The 21,202-nt window shown below is 39.4% G+C and overlaps 1 protein-coding gene across 1 annotated transcript in view; it reads right to left on the bottom strand.

Moving 5' to 3' along the window:
• Sur (Sulfonylurea receptor) overlaps positions 1-21,202 on the bottom strand; it is a gene marked incomplete at its 5' end in the record, with an annotated part of 143,622 nt that overhangs the window by 61,291 nt on the left and 61,129 nt on the right. Inside the window, 7 exons of the mRNA XM_067157409.2 lie at positions 4,004-4,265; positions 6,424-6,529; positions 8,327-8,549; positions 10,798-10,926; positions 14,740-14,918; positions 16,403-16,565; positions 20,843-20,980. Coding sequence (XP_067013510.2) covers positions 4,004-4,265; positions 6,424-6,529; positions 8,327-8,549; positions 10,798-10,926; positions 14,740-14,918; positions 16,403-16,565; positions 20,843-20,980 — 1,200 coding nt within the window. The remainder of the gene's footprint in view (positions 1-4,003; positions 4,266-6,423; positions 6,530-8,326; positions 8,550-10,797; positions 10,927-14,739; positions 14,919-16,402; positions 16,566-20,842; positions 20,981-21,202) is intronic.

Genomic DNA, 21,202 nt, shown 5'->3' with positions numbered 1-21,202 from the left:
TGAGACAGAAAGGAAGAGGCTCACCAACAGTTTGTATCTGGGAAACTGAAACTGATGATGATGATGATGATGAAGGGAACCTATATACATATCATCTGATAGTCTGGCAAGCTTCAACTTTTGGAAAAGAGACAAAGTCTCTCATAGTGCATTGGCACTTTCAGTACCTTGAAATAGCCTTCACGGTATGGACTAACCATGTGTCTTGGTAAGTGTGCTATTTACCAACATACGAGTCCAAATTACCACACTGGGGTGAAATGCTGGTAACTGGAATGAATTAGCCTGAAAATTCATAATGTGCAATAATGGACCTTGTGAGTGTGCAAACTTGCCAAATTCTCGATGCGATGTGTATCGATTACTATTCCCGACCCTGCTGGAAATCAAACCTGGGACCCCTGCAACCAGAGGCCAGCACACTACCCATTTAGCCATGGAGCCGGACTTTCAAGGAGTAAATTACGAGTAAAAAATTGCTGAAATTCAGTTACTTTTATTCAATTATTTGCCAACTCTGAATTTATATAAAACCAGGCGAGTTGGCCATGCAGTTAAGGACGCGCAGCTGTGAGCTTGCATCCAGGAGACAGTGGGTTCGAACCCACTATCGGCAGACCTGAAAATGGTTTTCCATGGTTTCCCATTTTCACATCAGGCAAATGCTGTGGCTGAACCTAATTAAGGCCACGGCAGATTCCTTCCCACTCCTAGCCCTTTCCTGTCCTATCGTTGCCACAACGCCTGTGAGTGTTGGTGTAAAGTAAAACAAATTCTAAAAATATATATTTATACATAAAATAAACTGCTGTTCTATTGTGATCATTTAAACTCATTTCTGTGTGGAGGAAAGTATGATGTACTGAAATACACCAGAATTTTTACAGTCATTGCTTTCCCTACCCTTGAAAAAAATTCAAAAACCATTATAAAACCTGTGATTTCTGCATGGTAGCACATCCAAATATGCACATCTCCAATGTGTTAAAAGTAACACAGATTTCCTTACATACATACATACACATCCCACGTCGATCCATCTTAAGCGATGGGTTGGCGAACGAGGCTTCTCCACCAGTTCCGGTCTCTGAACTTCTCTCCTTCTTCGATGCTTTTGAAAGTATGTCCTCGCTGTTCATTGTCAATCTTCACCATGTCCTTGTACCTGAGTCTTGGTCGCCCTCTTGGTCTTTTGTCTTCAAGTTTTAGATCATACATTTGTTTCGGTAATCTGTTATCTCCCACGCGTCGCATATGTCCATACCATCTCAGTTACTGCACTGTTATTCTGTCCTGCAGTCTTACAACTTGAGCCTGCTTGTGGATTTCCTCATTACGGACTCTGTCCCTCCATATTTTACTGATCATGCTACGGACAAATCTCATATCTGCCGCCTGGATTCTATTAACATCTTTATTTCTCATGGTCCATGTTTCGCAACCATAGGTCAGGATTGGTACGTAATAGGTTTCATATATGACTCTCTTACATTTTGTTGGTATTTTCTTGTTCCATATAATACCAACAAAATGTAAGAGAGTCATATATGATACCTATTACGTATCAATCCTGACCTTAAAAAACTAAAACAAAATGCAGGTCCCTCACTATATAAGTTAGTTATCTCCCTTCCTCCCTATATCAAGAATAAATACTTCAGGAGTGAATTAACACAGAATACAAGGCTGGACATGGAAATTAGCAAGAGGGTGCATTCTACAAGAGTGTAAGAAACCTTGTCTGGAATAAGGAAGTGTAAAGAGATCACGTACAAAATATATTATGCACCCATATTGAGAGCTGGACAGCGACAAGTAGGGAGGAGAGTAGAATTGATGATGATGTCTGTTGCTTAAAGGGGCCTAACATCTAAGGTTATCGGCCCCTAATGGTACGAGATGGACAGCGTGATATGATAATTAAAATTTAAAATGTTTCCACTGATCAGAATTTAAAACAAATAAAGACGAATAATGATGCTGAATTTAAAATAACCGGTGGATCTAATTTGCAATGCCTTATATTTTCGGCAAAATGAAAAATGATAGGTAATGGTAGAATAAGACATTGCCTTAAAAATTCAATAATATATCATGAAAAGAACACATTAAAATATACTAACACAAACTAAAATGTAGTAAACCTTAACACATTGGAGACTGTGTCTTAAGGTGGTATATGGGCAGGCAGACTGCCATATTTTGAAGGTTTTTAAAATATTGTAGAAAATAGTAGGTAGGTTGCAATTGTAACATACAGTATATATCATAAAAAATTAAAAAATTAAAAGTGTCTATTCTACAGATTAAAAAGTTGCATTAAGATCTATTGAATACTTTTCACATTACACATTTTCCAAAAGTATGCCTTTTGCAACAACAACAACAAAAAATGTCGGACAACGAAGTCTTACACATAATGAGCTTGAGTGTGAAATAGTTTGAAGCATTCAGGGACACAAAGTGCTACAGAACACATTGGATACCACCAGTATGTCTCTTTTCTTGTTACTTTTCCATTTTCTGCTTTTTCTTTATCTGCACAGGCTTTGCAAGTGCATCCAAATCACCAAAAGTACCCAGCAAATGTGAATCAGTCGCTGCCTTTGAATTATCATCGCTTGTGTCACTTCCTTCTAAATGAAAATCCAGTCATATGAAGATCGTGAAACATTAGTTAAATAAACTACAAAGTACAAAATCACACCTGGGTGGAATAGGATAGAATAGGTTATAAATACCTTCATCACTAACATGAAGTTTGAAATCAGGGTCTAGATCTGAATCACTGTCATCAAAAATCTCTACAATTCCACCTTCATTCAATGATCCAATCATTATAGCAGAAACAAAACACAGTCTAAACACTTCGCATGATGTAAACAAAACTCTGAAAGCGCGCGCCTTGAGCAGCTGGAAGCATGGAGTGTAGAAGCGAACTCGAGCAAAAATAAGCTGCTATAAGTTTGAGCAAACAATGACAGAGGACATGAACGCAAGGTATAGCTGTTAAGTTAAGTTCTTTAAAGTGGCGTGTATACTTTCCGAGCAATTCTCGTCCTGGCAGTGTTGACAATATAACAAATATGTAGGCCCAAGTTAGCCTCGGGCACAATCAGTCTGTGCTGTTACCCCACCACGATACACACTCGGGCTCAGTCTCCAATGTGTTAATGCAAAGACGTTTATATGCGATACAACAAACCACTATCCCTCATAAAACCGATGACGAGGTCTGTTGACTGCTCGTCATCTTGCAGGATGAGGGAGATGCTACTCAGGAGTTAGAGTAGAATTCAAGCCAGCAAAATGAAATACTTAAGATCTACGATAGGAAAGACAAGAAAAGCCAGACTGAGAAACAAAGATGTGAGACAGGTCAGAATGGAAAAAATAAATGAGAGAATTGATAGGAGTAAACTAAGATGGACCGGGCGAGTTGGCCGTGCGCGTAGAGGCGCGCGGCTGTGAAGCTTGCATCCGGGAGATAGTAGGTTCGAATCCCACTATCGGCAGCCCTGAAAATGGTTTTTCGTGGTTTCCCATTTTCACACCAGGCAAATGCTGGGGCTGTACCTTAATTAAGGCCACGGCCGCATCCTTCCAATTCCTAGGCCTTTCCTACCCCATCGTCGCCATAAGACCTATCTGTGTCGGTGCGACGTAAAGCCCATAGCAAAAAAAAAAAAAGATGGTTTGGACATGTAAAGAGGATGGAGGAGGAAAGAATACTAAAACAGATGATGGAGATGAAGTGTGAGGGACAGAGAGCGAGGGGAGACCCAGAACAAGGTGGATAAAGAGGAGCGCAAGAAAAAGAAACCTGGACTGGGACAAAATGATGGAAAAGAAATGGTGGAAGAAAGAGGAAAGTAGAGAAGTGCCATAAATGCACTGACCTGGCAGAAGATGAATGAGGGGAAAGGAGGAGGATGATGATGATGATGATGATGATTAAGAATAAAATGCAGGCAAATTCCTTCAGCTCTACCGAATAACTCACCAATATTATAATGTTAGCCTGGGAGTAAATGGCCCTGGCAATGGCAATGCGCTGCTTCTGACCACCAGAGAGGTTTATGCCCTTCTCCCCAATCTCCGTCAGGTCCTTCCCCGGCAGGATGTCGATGTCCGGCTGGAGAGCGCAAGCAGCTATGACCCGAGCATACCTTCGTGGTCGATAAGGTTGTCCAAACAGGATGTTCTCCCGAAGGGTCGCATTGAGGAGCCATGGTTTCTGGGCCGCATATGCTACACTTACATCCCTGCAGAAATCATCACATCTTAAAACATCATTTCATTGTTATGCAATTGTAGTTCATGGCAACTTTTCCTTGCCTGTCCATGTAAGTAATGGAGAGGAACATACAAGTCACAAATCAAGACATATACAGCAAGACAGTAATATGAAAAAAAAAACCACTATAGAACATTTTGTTTGTTTTGTGTTCCTAGTCCTTTACCTTTTTCCTCTCCTATCTTTTCCTGCATTTCCTTATCCCACATTAACTGCCTTAGTGCCATGCTCTCGTGCTGAGAATGTGTCAGAATGCCAGGCTGATTAGTAGCATTTTGCAAGTCCTTATTTAAAGCACCACATAATTTACAATTTTGAATATTTTGACTTTAAACTTGCAGGAAATGTTGAGGATGGTAAGTACTTACTACTAACAATGATTAACATACAGTTAAATTTCTAAAATATATTTGAAAAAGCTATTTTTTAAACACCCTGAAAAAAAAATCAAATTTAAAAAAATAATTACAGATAAAATGCAACTATCCATGTAAATAAACAAAGAAGGTTTAAAAAGTATCTGTTCGGTAGTTCAGTAGGCAATTACCGTTATGTAACTGCCAATTTTCACATGACCAGAGAAACACATGAAATTCAGAAATCCAATGTGCATAAATAAATGAGCTGCGTAGTGATAAAATTAGAAACTACTTTCTTTACTCTATAGAAACAAAATGTAAGATACTACCATCGACTGTTCATAATTGTGCTAAATGCAGATGGTAAGGCGCACTGTTCAAATGATGATATATCATTGCTGACACTCGTTGCACAAATATCTGCACTCTAAAAAAGAAATAGATAGTGTGCAGAGGAAAGCAGCAAGGTTTGTAACAGGGGATTTCAGGAGAAAGAGTAGTGTATCAAAAAACTTAAAGGAACTTGGGTGGAAGACTTTAAGTAAGAGAAGGGAGAAAACTAGACTTATAGGATTATATAGAGCCTATACAGGAGAAGAAGCATAGGGAGATATCCGTGAGAGGCTTCAGTTGGAAAATAATTATATTGGTAGAACTGACCACAAGTACAAAATTAGAAGGAATTTTAGCAGAAGCGATTGGGGTAAATTTTCATTCATTGGGGAAGGGCGTGAAGGAGTGGAACAGTTTACCAGGCATAGTGTTTGATCCTTTTCCAAAATCTGTACAGATATTTAAGAAGAGAATAAACAGGAACAGAGAAAATAAATGAAATGTTAGAGGGCATTCGACCAGTGCAGTTAATGTAAATAAAAAATGTGTGTGAATACATTAATTCCATCCCCTGGTCTAAGGAGTTTGGACAGCCAAAGTAGGGGACTGCCTGTAGGGGTGAAGTACAGTGGGGACTTCGAGGGCCCTGGGACCACTACGGTAACTGTGAAGGCCCTTCAGGAACTCTGAAAAGTGGTGGCAAAAGGGGCTCTGGTTAAGACGCAGCAGGTCGTTATGGTACTTAGGTTCCAGAATACGTAAAAAAAAAAAAATAATAATAATAATAATAATAATAATAATAATAATAATAAGTAAATAAATGGAATGTAAATTTTAATCTTATACCAGTTGTATAGTATCATTTGAAGTAATTCCACATACTGTATATCAGTTGACTATATTCGTAAGTAGTACAGGAGATATTATAAGTAGAAATTTCTAAACAATATAAATTTATTAAGGATGAACTGTGTGTTTAATAGAAAAAAAATGTTAGCGTAAATTGTATAATATCGTATTACAGGAAAATTTTCTTCATATTAATTTAATATTTAGTGCTTGACAATAATGCATTTTAGTGTACCATTTGCCACCAAGGTAGACACCTCATTTGCAAATAAAGAGATTTTGATTTTAAGGTTAAATCTGTGAAGATGGCCCTTCTGATGAAGCTGGGAAGAAGAAACAAACTCATTGGGGGCTGAGAAGAAATGGATGTAAAAGAACTGAGATTGATGAGCAGAGAGCAGGTATGTGGAGATTGTCTTGTGTTTTCAAGTTTATCTTTATCTCCTCTTTCTATCACTTCCTCTTCCAACATCCTTCCTCAAGTCCAATTCAATGTTGAATTGGTCAATATAGTAATTATTTTTTATCATAACATTATTCAACCCTATTGTAATTTTTCATTCAGAGCTAATGTAGATTACTTACTTTGCCCATGTGACATGTCCTGTCAGAGTATGCATTTCTCCAAGTAAGGCTGATAATAAGGAAGTCTTCCCACTGCCAACTCGACCCACAATAACTGTGAGTTTACCTGCAAAAGTACAATGAAAGTTAGCTAGTTGGTAGAACTAACAAACTACCATAACAGAATTGAAATAGTTTTCACTCAATCAAGTGAATTTTCTTATCAAAGATTATTATAACATTTTTGGTGGTGGTGTTTTAATACACTTTATTAACACTAATCAGAGGAGAAATGTGGAAGACTTCCAACTCTTTCAAGTAAGCGTATTTTGGAAGGAAAAAAAAAAAAGAGAAAGAAGGGTCATGAAGGGCATTAGAATGAAAGAATCAAGAAAGGAGACCAAAGTGTTTAAAAAAACTACCGTATTTCTCCGAATCCAAGACGAAGTATTTCTCTCAGAATTTCATGTAAAAAATCAAGGGTCGTCTTCCATTTGTGACTTAACAGTAATGAACACCACTGGCAGCTAGCACGGTAACCACACTGCTTTCCTTCAACCACTGTGCAGGTAACATCCTGTTGACCTTCAACGTCCATGTCTTTATTATACATCGCTAGCTGCGACAGTGCCTCTGTGTAACATCACTGGTTCTTGGAAAATGTGAAGAGAGAATGACATTCTACTAGCCTCTACAAGAATGTTTCTCAAATCCACAGAATGACATCAAAATATTACTCTCTTGAGCTAACTGTAAGGTCGACGATAATGTACTTGCGAGTCCCAGCTTTGCAGGAAATGTCATTATATTGGAATAGCAAGGATGCGATCCTTCAAATTCTTAGAAAGGCCACAGCTAATCAGTGGCAGAGTTATAACACATCTACTGTACCTGGTGCTTAGTAAAAGTAACAGTTTTATAGACAACAGGAGTATTTTTGTGATAGATCGTCATATCGTACAGACACGTGGAACTGGTATTGCCAGCAAATTTTCAACTAGTTTTCGTCAATATTGTGATGCCAGTTTTAAGTTAATGGTTATTTAACAAGCAGAAAAGAATAATAATTGTGCAGCTGCAAGAAAATATGCGATAACTAAAGCCATTGTTTGGCGTTGGTGTGATGACACAGATAGTCTAAAAATGTGTACTGTAAAAGAAAGGCATTCAGTAGTCCGCAACAAGGACGCTTTAAAGAAGTCGAAGATGAAATTGTGAGGTATGTGCATGAAAAATGCGAGGTCAGACTGGCCATAACATGAGATGTGATACGAATGTGGGTTTGCGAAGAGGAATTCTCTGAACTTTCAAAGGGAGTATCGGATATCTCTAAGGCAAGTGATTAGGGAAGTACATAGGAGTTACATGATACTTGTGGGTGTTTAATTTTTCTCAAATTAAATTTGAAGGTTGTTACAAATAAAATTACGATTTCACAAAGCACTTTGATTTAATTTTTAAAAAGAAAAATTGACGGTCGTCTTGCATTCAGGCTCGTCTTGGATTTAGAGAGATGCTGTATTTATTTTTAGGGTGTCTACTGTCAATGTAGTATGTATTTTGCATATTAGCTAAAGATGTCCCATATACCAGGACGAAATATGTTTTTAAAATAGAAAAGTTGTATTTCCTCTGAGAGATATCACAGTATAATAGTATTAAAATGTGGACTCTTCTGGATTTGATTTGCTTAGTGCTTAATAATGAAGTTCATTACATGCAATTAAATACTAATCTTGGGCATGTCAAGAGCTAGAAAATTTATATGCCAATGTAGCTGTGTATGGGCTTACTATCCCACTATCTTCTCCCTAAGTTTTGCCATAGAGGAAAGACTCGCCCTTATCTACATGCTGGCCATACTTGCTACACCATCAGTCCTTTTCAAAGTCATTTTCCTTGGTAAACTTATCAGCATTCTCACCTTTGGGGACAGACAATGTTGGCAGTGTTATGACACTCTTGTAAGTATCACTGCTCCAAGTGAAACAGCCATTTTGTACCAGAACTGCGGAGTCTGTTTTATCTTCCAGAGGGACCAACGATTCCTCATGTGTTTCAGTTGCATCTTCATCATCATCCTCCATGATGTCGAGCAAGCCAAATACACTGTCTCTTCGAGCTTCAGGTTCATCTCCATTGGATTCCTGTTGAAGAAAAGAATTAAGGTTTAAAGATATAAAGCACGCTTTTAGTTTCATGTGACTATTGATATTCATTCTACCGAGCTCGATAGCTGCAGTCGCTTAAGTGCGGCCAGTATCCAGTAATTGGGAGATAGTGGGTTCGAGCCCCACTGTCGGCAACCCTGAAGATGGTTTTCCGTGTTTTTCCATTTTCACACCAGCCAAATGCCGGGGCTGTACGTTAATTAAGGCCACGGCTGCTTCCTTCAAATTTCTAGGCCTTTCCTCACCCATCGTCGCCATAAGACATATCTGTGTCGGTGTGACGTAAAGCAAAAAATTCATTTTGTGCTTTCTATTTTTATGAGGAAACTGAACCACAGAGATGTGAATTTTTATTTTTTTAAATAAAAATGCATCTCGCAGGATTTGGACTACAGAACACCAGCAAAGGAAAGAGAAGGGCTATGAAGGAAGTTTAAACAAATGGCACTCCAGATCTCACTAGCCTAATATTGTTGAGGTCATAAGAGAACACAAGTTGCTCAAGCAACACTGGCAGTGAACAGTAAGTACAAGTAACTCTAGACTCAGCTCTGGGCCCCTGTGGTCAACAACCCTTACTCCCAAGTTGAGAGTCGCACCCGTTTCCTGGAGACAGGTCCCCGAATCCTGCGTTTTGCCCCTGGAGTGTCCCTGGATTTAATCACTTGTCCCCAGAGTTCAGCAAATATTCAGAGTTCATTGCTGGTTTCATGAGAGCAATAATACTCTATGGCTTTTTAACTTGTCATTTTTATAGGGCTTTTCAAAAAGCATGCCGGCTTTGATATATCAAATTATGAACTGTATTTTTGAAAACACATTAACATAATACATGTTCACCACATGTTCCCATTTCAGGTATGGAAAATGACCTTTGGCATACGACCTCCCGTGCTGTGCTGACATGCAAGAACTCTGTCTGTAAAATTCTCTACGACTGCCTGACAAGATTCCACTTGGATTTCGCGCACAACTCAATGAATGTCCTCCTTTAAGTCGTAGGTGTTTCAGGGTTTATTGACATACACCAATGGTTTCTGGTAACCCCAAAGAAAAATTCACAAGGGGTTAAGTCACATGACCTTGGCAGTCATTGTTGGTCACTATCATATGAGATGACGTGATCAGGAAACTGCTCATGAAGCAACTCATTGATTTAGATGTTCACTGTCAAACCCATTTCATTGAACTTTACCGTAAGTTTATTTACATTTTGCTTTATGTAGCACCATCACAGACAGGTCTTATAGTGATTATGGGATAGGAAAGGGCTAGGATAGGAAAGGGCTAGAGGTAAGAAGGAAGCGACAGTGGCCTTAATTAAGGTACAGCCCCAACATTTGCCTGGTGTGAAAATGGGAAACTATGGAAAATTTTAGGGCTGCTAACAATTGCTTTCACTCAGAAGAGTTCTAACAATGAGACTCATTATCAAAGGCTCTACAGTCCCGCGAACATCAGGGCATTTGATGATTTACGATATTTTAGAACTGAAGACATTTTTACTCAAATTGTTCAATCACTGCACAGAGGTAGGAGAGAACTGTGGAAGCGCAGCAGAGATACCTAGAAAGGGCAACAATCTGGCAAAAAATTGGAGGTGAGAATAAAACTCTATTTGAGACAGTGCAATAGTCCTACAAAGCTACAATGCTGTAACCTGTTATTGACATACCTAGGCAAGAGATAGAGACCAGGCTTCAAGAAAATAACTTGGATGTTCTCAACCATTTACATCAAGTTTTAAATGGAAGCAAAGTAGACATGACCAGAGTAAAATATGTTTGTAAATTTTACACTTTGGACAAGAAACTCCTCCTGTCTAAGCTGCAGTGTTTTGTTTTACAAAAAAAAAAAAAAAAAAAAAAGAATACATCCAAGAAAGGTGGCCTACACCACGTCACATAAGTTACACTTAAGTTTTGTTTTTCTGTAAGATTGGTGTTCACCTTGGTGCTGTTTTATAGGAAAACATTTACTACTGTTCTTAAGACAAAGATTCAATATTAGTTTCAGATACAAGGTTTTGAATTGACAATGTGATAATTTTAATTATTCATGTTATCACATTTTTAAGAAGTACTTTAAATTTTTTTTTGAGATGTAATGTAAGTTGGTTTTTATATTATTGTAATTTTAATATTCACTATTGACTTTTTAATACATTTACGACTGTTCAAGAACATATTCTCTGGGTAAAGGCCACTCTAATTAGTAGTCATACCTTCGTTACATTCCCAGATGATTCTCTAGCCTGTATATTCTCTTCTAGCGGACTCTGTTTCGCCTCACTGTTCACCACTCTCGAAGTTTCAGGGAGAGATAAGTACTCCTCAAGTCTTGAAGTGCTCACCTGGAAAGATAAAGACAATATATAACTGAATTCAGTGATTCACTAGACTTTATTTTAGTCATATTGGACAAACATTGTTAAGCTTGTAAAAAATTGTTCTTTATCAACAGAAAGACTGTCTGCCTCAGTAGCATAATCGTTAATTAGCTGCCGTCCTCAGGCCTGGGTTCAATTCCTGGTACTGCCAGAAATTTTAAGAATGGCAGGAGGGCTGGTATGTGGTTGAAATGGTACATGCGTAGCTCACCTCCATTGAGGGTGTGCCTGAAAAGAGTTGTGCCACCTCGGGATGAGGACACGGGTGTACTTTACTAACAGAAAGATTTTTTTTTTGCTATTTGTTTTATATCGCACCGACACAGATAGGTCTTATGGTAATGATGGGACAGGAAAGTCCTAGGAATGGGAAGGAAGCAGCCGTGGCCTTAATTAAGGTACAGCTCCAGCATTTGCCTTGTGTGAAAATGGGAAACCACGGAAAACCATCTTCAGGGCTGCCGACAGTGGGGTTTGAACACACTACCTCCGGATGCAAGCTCACAGCTGCACGCTCCTTACCGCACGACCAACTTGCCCAGTCAGAAAGAATTTAATGATATGTTTCAATTAATAATAATGTTATTTATTTCTTCTTCTGGGTTAAACTGTGTTGTTTTCTGTACCTTCCATAGAGTTTGCTGATGTTTCGAACATATTTCAGTGTTCTTTACTGAAATACTCCTACTTAATCCAAGGAAATCAGTTTCCCAGGCAGCAAAATTAACTACAAGAGTCGTTATTGTGCTTCACCTTTAAATAGCCTCCTCCCTCTCTCTGCCTGATGTAAGCGCTTCATTGCATCCTGAAGTGTCTGGAATGCGTGCGTTACTAGCCACGTAGCTGGCAATTGACAGTGCAGTTGTGTAACTTAAGGGCATGCTGTATGTTCGTGTTGTGACCTGCATATTGTAATCTATATATAATAGTCATCCAAAAATTGCTGATTTTGTATCCTTCCTCTGAATTTATATTGTTTGGGTGTTTCTTAATTTCAATAGCCTCTCAGATTTTTCTTTTAAGATTCCAGAGAATAGCTAATAAGATCTTGGCTCTGCTAAATGAAATTTTGTGTCTTGTTTTGCAGGAATGGTTGGCTGCAGCTTGGTTCTTGGAGTGACAGATTTGTTCTTTAAGTAGGGTAGAAAAATGTTACTGGTTTTATGTCCCATTAACTACATTAATTTTTGTGGGTTTTGGAGAAGGCAAGATGCCAGAATTTTGTTCCACAGTATATGCCAATAAATCCACCAACACAAGGCTGAGCTACTTGTACACGTTCAATTACTACTGGACTGAGCCAGGATTGAATCTGCCAAGTTGGGCTCAGAAAGGCAGCGCTCTACCACTTGAACTACTCAGCTTGACAATCTGATTAAGGTTTTCATGGCCCAGAACATTAGACATGATCATTTCTTGACTTCATACCAAGTTAAATGAGAAACTGTAGGAAAACTTCGACCCAGGATCGTCTAGATTGCCGAGCATAGCGGCCATCTTGGACACGACACCCTGCGATAGATCCGTCCCAATTCCCCTGGCATACAACCAGTGCATTAGTGCAGGGATATCATAATGAATATGCAGATAAGAGACGAGTTTGATTTTATAATAACCAAGTGAGTTGGCCATGTGGTTAGCGTCGCATAACTGAGAGGTGGTAGTTTTGGATCCCACTGTTGGCAGGCCTGGGGATGGTTTCCCATTTTCATACCAGACAAATTAATTAGGCAATGTCAACTACCTTCCCTAAGCCTTTTCCCATCCTTCCATCACTAAAAACTTTTTAATGTGTTAGTGTAATGTTAAAACGACTAGTAAAAAAAAAAAAATTATAATGTTCACACAGACTAATTTGGTGGTGCAATGTGACTTAAAGCTGGAAACCAGTAAAGAGGTGAAGATTAGAGTTTTCAATCATGGTTTCTTAATTTTGTGTGGCTATTTCCAGCCGAGTGCAGCCCTGTGTGTAATTGTTGTGGAGGATAGGGTCATGTGTGGTGTGTGAGTTGCAGGGATGTTGGAGACAGCACAAACACCCGGCCCCCAGGCCATTGGAATTAACCAATGAAGGTTAAAATCCCCGACCCGGCCGGGAATCGAACCCGGGACCCACTGAACCGAAGGCCAGTACGCTGACCATTCAGCCAACGAGTCGGACATGATGATGATGATGATGATGATGATGATGATGAATGTACAACTCTTATCTCGTTTCTCTTCAGGGTCAGGTATGAAGTGAGATGAACCTTCATAACGAGTTTTTACGGCCAGATGCCCTTCATGACATCAACCTCATCAGAGGAGTTAATGAGATGAAATGAATGACACGATATATGATAGTAGGAAGTGAGAGGGTGAAACCCATTGCCAACATATAGCCTACTCCTGTCGAATAGCTTTAGCGGAGTGTGTCTGTGCAGTGGATGTAGCCCATTTTCTTCAACTTTTTTCCTTTCGGCATTTGAGGCTACTTCCCAGCGTATATCGGGAGGAGCTATTCCTGCCATACAATACAATTTGTCTACTGGAATTGGCTTCAAATATACAGTAATTAGTCTCGCAGTTTCATTAGAGGCCACATCTACTTGCTTTGCATGGGTGGATTTATACCACACTGGGCAGGCATATTCACTGGCAGATAAGCAAAGTGTCATGGCAGAAGTACGGACCACCTGAGGTTCAGCACCCCAGTTACTACCAACAAGTTTCTGAATGATCATGTTACAGGCTGATACCTTGTGTTTGGTGTTTAGAGATTCAGATTAAAGAATCTGTAATTGTTTTTTTTTTTGCTAGGGGCTTTACGTCGCACCGACACAGATAGGTCTTATGGCGACGATGGGATAGGAAAGGCCTAGGAGTTGGAAGGAAGCGGCCGTGGCCTTAATTAAGGTACAGCCCCAGCATTTGCCTGGTGTGAAAATGGGAAACCACGGAAAACCATTTTCAGGGCTGCCGATAGTGGGATTCGAACCTACTATCTCCCGGATGCAAGCTCACAGCCGCGCGCCTCTACGCGCACGGCCAACTCGCCCGGTCTGTAATTGTTTATCCTACTCCAGAAGTCTCAAAACAATTCCCCTTTGGTTGGTGGAGATCAATAAGGATCTTTTAAAGTACGGAATCACAGAAACAGACGTTTTAACACCGAGCATCAGTCAAACACAAACTTAAGACAGGTTCATCAAGAAGAAGTCTGAACTCGACAGAAGAATGTCCATTCTGATGCATGAAAGAAAGCACTCCGAAAGGATGAAAACCTGGTAGGCCTGCAAGAAGACAAACAGTTGAGATCTCACAGTCCTCAGAGGCCCTAACAATGAATAATAATAATAATAATAATAATAATAATAATAATAATAATAATAATAATAATAATAATAATAATAATAATAATAAGTTCTTTTCAGGCACACCCTCATTGGAGGTGGGCTGCATGTACCAGCCCTCCTGCCATTCTTAAATTTTTGGCAGTACTGGGAATCGAACCTGGACCCCTGAGGACGGCAGCTAATAGTGCTAACCGTTATGCTATGGAGGCGGGGAAAAAAAAAGTTTTATATCCCACTAACTACTTTTGCAGTTTTCTGAGATGCTGAGGTGCCAGAATTTTGTCCCACATGAGTTCTTTAATGTGCCAGTAAACCTACTGGCATGCAGCTGATGTATTTGAGCACCTTCAAATACCACTGGTCTGAGCCAGAATCGAACCTGCCAAGCTGGTCTCAGAAGGCCAGCGCCACTCAGCCTGGTACACGAGAATGTCTTACTTACCATGGCACTTATGATGATCGGGACGGTGATGGGGAAGATGAAGAGAGGCACAGTCAGCTGGTTGAAGAGAGCCAGTCCAGTGAACACGCTGCTGGCTGAAAGAGCTTCACTCTCCAGCACAAAGTACATTCCGAACGTGACCAGTGTCACCAGCACAGATGAGGCATGAGTCAAAAAGGCTGAAATAATAATAAATGTACTCAGCTTATAGAACAGCGACGATAATTATCTAAAGACGAAAATATGTAATTCGTCCACTTCAGTCAATACATTAAATGTCAAGTAAGATCACATTAAAAGTACATGTTTTTGGCCCTATTGGGCCTTCTTCAGCTTTGAAAAAAGACATATAAAGTTTATAGAATACTCTAGGAAAACTACTACTAAAACGTTTTCATTCCTTACCACACTAAAAGTCCATATGAAAGAATTAATTTTGAAATGTTTTAATTGTCGTAATGTAAAAACAAACATAACTAAAAAATCATGTAGAAGAATATGTCATTGCTTCTGTGCCAAAACCACGGATGTGACAATGCTGTTCCTATACATTATTTCCGTGAAAGGTTGCAAATGGAGTTTTCGTTCAGGCTCTAAATAATTACGAAAGTGTAATATCATAGGATTGTTCTTGCAGCTGTCCCTTTCAATATCTTTGCCTCAAACTGTCGGCTAGTGGTGGGAGAACTTTTAACCCAGCAACAATCACGTTGTCGGTGCGAGCGCGCTTTTCGTGAAAGCCTGGAGCATTCCTCCATGTGCAACCCCGCACGTTTCTCAGCAAGGCGGAGTTTTCATTTGTGTGCGACTTCTGATATTACTGAAATTATGCAAACATTTATGCTCAGTGTGTAAATATTTCAGTGGTGTAGTGCTTTCTGACATTCTGCATTGACATGGAAGAAGAAGACGAAAGAATTCGGAGACTGTCTGACACTGTGACAAGCTGCAAGAACTGCTAAATGCAAATAGGGGGAAGATCCATTTTAAGACAGTTCTTCACTAAAGAGGCAGAAGAGATGCCAATTGATGTGATGCCGATGTGTTGGAAGACAATTCCCATTCCGAAATTTATGTTCCTGAATTACGGAACTAGGTAAACTAGATGAACCAATCTGTGTGGTACTGGAAGAGGTGGGACAACACACTGGAACGTTGACACACCGCCTAAAAATGTTAGGACTTCTGCTCAAAATAAAATAAAAACCCATTTACCTCAAGTGCGGAGACAAGCCGTTGAAGCATGCTCTCCACTAGATGTGTGGAACTTTCTCACTGACGATATGATGAGTGACTTAACCAAATTTACAAACATATGGATAGAGGAAAAATGAAAGTAATTACTTGGGGGAAAGAGACACTGTGAACACAACAACTGCAGAAATTCAATCCATCTTTGGTCTTTTGTATATGTCAGAAATTCTGAAATCTTCCTACCTGAATTTGGAAGATCTTTGGGCGTCAGTTGGCACTGGTATGGAATTCTTTCGAAACTGTATATATTGTAGCTCTGAATTACAATAATTCAAGAAGTATAAGCGAATGGCTTTTGTAAGATTTACTTCTTGCCCTTTGTGCATATATGCCATTGGCAACTTTGATCTTTAGCTTATTAAATATCCGAGATCTATATAACATCTTAGAATATAGTTTCATTACTTACTCATTACTGCCCAGTAGAAAGAATCACGGTCAAGAAACTTTAGTTCTCGTTTCCTAGTTGCTAGGATGCGGCTCCCATAGACGTCCTCCCAGCCGTACAGTTTGAGAAGCTTCATACCTTGGAGGAGTTCATTGGTCTGTCTCAGTCTCTCGTCACTTGTTTCCTAGCAACAACAAAGCACTCTTAAGAACTAGGTATGAATATTTTAATTCATTTTGTTACTTCCCTATTTGTGCACTGTCATTAGAGCAAAGCATACCATACTAAACTATGTTAATCCTAGCACTACTGAGCCTACAGTTACTGGATTACAGCCACACTTTTAAATATTTTTTGGGAGCCACAATTAAATCATAATATACATGTATTGTATATCATTTTTAACCATAAAACTGGCACTTTAATTGTGATGAAATAAACAAAAAGATTAAATTAATACAATGAGTGGTATTGTGAAAAATATTAAAACAACTGTAAACAATCACAACTGAAAATGAACTATAGGAATAAGAACGCTTTCATTTTTACAGACAGCCAAGCGGCTATTAAGGCACTAGAGGCAGTCCGGATAATATCCAGAATTGTCTGGTATTGCCACTCACTTCTCCTGAAGTTCTCAAAGTACAACATTGTCAAAATAATATGGATACCAGCGCATGCAGGTATAGAAGGAAATGAAAAGGCAGATAAACTGGCCAGGAAAGGGGCAGAAACACATTTTGTAGGCCCAGAACATGAACATGAACAAAGTTTGCAACTTTTCAACTTTGCACTTTTCACTTTTCAATTCTTGCAAAGTGCAAAGTCTTTCTGTTCCACCATGATCTAGGTTGTACTTTTCAATTCCTTTGCAAAGTGAAAAGTCTTTGCGAATGAGTGATACGATCAAGTTTATTCCATCGGGTAAACTGTATAGGCCTAAACCGGTACACTATGATTTTAATGCTTTATTTTTTGCGGCAAACTTGACGGTATAATTGTGGTACCGTTAGTTTTTAAATTTTTATCATGGGAAAGAAAGGTTACAATTACAAGATATTAGAATCGTTCCGAATTGACGGTTTTCACTTTACAAAGGTGAAAAAATGAGTGTATCCTCCTAATTCAATACCGTACATCGTATATGCCATCATTAGATGGAGTAAACAAATTCAAACATGTTTTGGCTTGTTTGAGCCATCTTCAGTGAAAAATGAGGGGAGTTGAAATAATTTACATAATACAAGTAAAAAAATGCCAAAAAACATAATGAAGGAACAAATGAAAAAACAAATAAAAGAGAGCCTAGATGGAAACAAAATTAGCACAAATATACAATATTTACATCATTATGTGGATCAAAAAACAACTCACTGCGACAAAATTCAGTGAAACAGGTGTTAATACTAAAATAATAATTGAAACTAAAAACTGTGTTAACCTGAGAAGAAAAGAAATGAAAACAAATGATACAGATGGAAGTGAATGATAAGTGCACATAGTGAGGTTGTAACAGTAACAAAACAGGTTGAAATCACTGTCGAAAATTCAGGCAGAAAATCTATCCTTGTAGAAACTCATCACATCAAATTGGTTAGGAGGGGAGCAGGAGCGAAAAAATGTGAGAAACCAAGCCTGATATAACGTGCAGGCGAAAAGCCTGTGACAAGGAAAAAACACTGATGAAATTAAAGCTTTAAAACAGCAGCATTCTCAATATCTTCTCAATCTAGCGGTCCCTTTCTTGATTATCGTTTCATAATGTTGGCTGGTTGGTTTGCCTTATTATAAAGGGTCGGAAGGGCCGCAACATAAAATTGAGAAGCTGTGTTAGGGAGATGACAGATGCATGGAAAAAAAAGAGGTTTTCCATTACAGATTGGAACTTTATTGACGGTTTCCACTCGCTCACTTACAGTTTACCAGAAGCCCTATAATGGTAATATCTTTAAGGTTGTTCATGTTTTTTAAATATTTCACTGTGGGTTCAAAATTCATCATCTTTTCTTAGTCAACTTAGTCAGTTTTGAGTCAAGCTGTGGGCTTGTTTAATCGTCGACTGCTAGGATGCCAATTCTGTACGTATTTCTGTTGGCTGTAACGCTGGGACTGGCATTATCTTGCTTCTAATCAGGGGATGCCTCAGAAATACGTCAGAAAAACTGCATCTCAATTCTATACAGCAGTAAGCTAAAAAAAACATGGCACTACAGCCATGACAGGCTCGGCCTACCAAGCGACTGCTGCTCAGCCTGAAGGCCTGCAGATTTTGAGGCAATGTATGATCAGTGCGACAAATCTTCTCAGTTATTATTTTGGTTTTCTGGACCAGGGTCGCCATATCACAGTCGGATAGCTTCTCAATTGTAATAGCACCAGCTGAGTATACCTTGAACCAAACGACCAGTAAAATTCTGTGACCCGGCCGGGAATCAAATTCGACCAAATAACACTCGACCATAAATATTTTCAGCAGTGTACAATACTTGACCATCTGATAATAACCTCACAGCACACCTCACACTCCGATGGTTACTAGTAACCGGACGAGTTGTCCATGCGGTTAGGGTTGCACAGCTGTGAGCTTGCATCCGGGAGATAGTGGGTTCAAACCCCACTGTCGGCAACCCTGAAGATGGTTTTCTGTGGTTTCCCATTTTCACACCAGGCTGTACCTTAATTAAGGCCATGGCCACTTCCTTCCCACTCATAGCCCTTTCCTGTCCCATCATCGCCATAACACCTATCTGTGTCAGTGCAATATAAAGCAAAAAAAAAAAAAAAAAAAAAAGTTACTAGTGAACTGCTACGAAGGCGGATCAAATATAAATGGGAATTTGAACGTACCGCTGCTGTTAATAACAATTCTGAGGTGGGGCTTTGCCAGGACGTTGGTGGGGGTGTCTGGAGAAGGGATTATTGCATGTGAACGACGGTGGAGAGCTGGGCTGCTTCAGCACGCCATGAGTGAGCAAAAGGTGCACACATCTGTTGTGCAATGCATCATTATCAAATTTCTAGCAAAAGTGGGAACCAAACCTTTCAAAATTATGGGATGGATCTGCGCACAGTTTGGGGAAGAAACACTTTGCAGACTCGAGTGTATGAGTGGGCTAAAAAAATTTGTTGCAGGAAGAGAAGCTGTGGAAAATGAACCTTAAGAAAGGACACTGCGGACAAGCACCACTGCAGACAACATTGTTGTCATTCATGACATTATTGGTGCAGATCAGTGAATAAAACCTTTGCAAATTGTTTTAGCCATAGGATTAAGTTATGGGAGTGTTCAAACCATCATCTGAGATAAACTCCATTTCAGAAAATTGTCTACCAGGTGGTTTCCTCACCTCCTCAACCAGAAACAAAAAACTTTACACCAGGAAGTTTTTCAGAGACTCCTGCGTCACTATGAGGAGGAAGGAGAGAATTCCTTGCATTGTACTGTGACTTGTGATGAAACTTGCGTGCATCATTACACCCCATAGTCAAAGCAAGCATGGTGTGATGGAGAAGAGACAAGGCCAAAATGTGCCTATCTGCTGGAAAGGTGCTTGCAACCATTTTCTGGGACTCTGCAGATGTTTTGTTGGTGAATTTTCTTCACAAACAAAGGACAATTAATGCAGCCTATTACTGTCACCTTTTGGATGAAGCAAAAGCTGTGTATCGCAACATGCGGCGGCAACCGATCCAAATTGAAATTGTCGTTCTTCTCCACGACAATGCAAGGCCGCATACTGCCGCTTTAACGTGGAAAAACTGGAGGAAATGTACTGGACACCTCTGGAACACCCTCCAGATTTATCGTTCTGCGACTACCATTTGTTCAGACCACTCAAACAAGACCCAGGAGGACAGCAGTTTGATGATGATAATGATGCAAGTGTAGAAGTGGCTCTGCACACATCCCTCTTCTTTCTTCGATGGAGAAGGCAGGACACTATCTAGAAAAGTGATCTCTATATGTGTATTTTTTTGTTGAGACAATAAATTTAAAAAAAATCATTCCTGTTTATATTTAATCTGCCCATGTCAGCTGTCAAGATTTTTAATAACACCAAGCTTTACACAAGCCATATGGCACTTGCTTGGAGATTCCCGCAGCCCGTGAGCAAAAGTACAAAGTTTTAAATTATCTCCCTCTATAACGGGATCCATTGTTTGAGGCGAAGCGGTACCAACCTTACTCAATTAATGTGTGCACTCCAAGTTTTTATTCACCAAGTTCTCTGAAAAATATGCGCAGAGTATTTGCGTTTAAACGGTAAATGTTGCAGATTTGTTTTTACCAACTGTTCAATATCTGTGGATAGGCAGTGCCTGAAATACCTCCAAGGAATTTTGCTACTGCTGGATTCTGAATCAAGGCTGCATAGGTGAGAAGCTATTTCAGATTTCACAAGTTATCAGACCCTACATTTAATTACATCTCAAATCAAATTAAAAAACAAAGAAACTCACTGTGACAGCTTTGGAGTTAACAGACATTTTCTTTCCAATTACAAACTGAAGAGGCGTCATTGTTAAAATACAGAATGTTGCACCAATAATAGCGCTGTATCCCAACTGGAGGTAGAGGAGATACATGAGCACCGCTATCTGGAACAGAAAGAATCATGTGTTAAATTATACATTGCAAGACTTGTCTAGATGACAGTTAATGTCTACTTTTCAGATGAAGCAGAAAAGGAGAAACAAGCTCATAGGGGCTGAGAATGAAGTTTTAGACCTCCACCACCCTTTTGTTACATATTCATTAAAGTGTACCCTTCAAAAAATCAAGTGGTGGGATGATGAGTGTTCTGCCCTGGTTTAAAAACA

Source organism: Anabrus simplex, chromosome 13 (assembly GCF_040414725.1).
Source record: "Anabrus simplex isolate iqAnaSimp1 chromosome 13, ASM4041472v1, whole genome shotgun sequence".
In the NCBI taxonomy this organism is placed as follows: Eukaryota; Metazoa; Arthropoda; class Insecta; order Orthoptera; family Tettigoniidae; genus Anabrus; species Anabrus simplex.
Note: the sequence above shows the minus strand (reverse complement) of the source record. Positions and strands in the feature narration are given on the sequence as shown.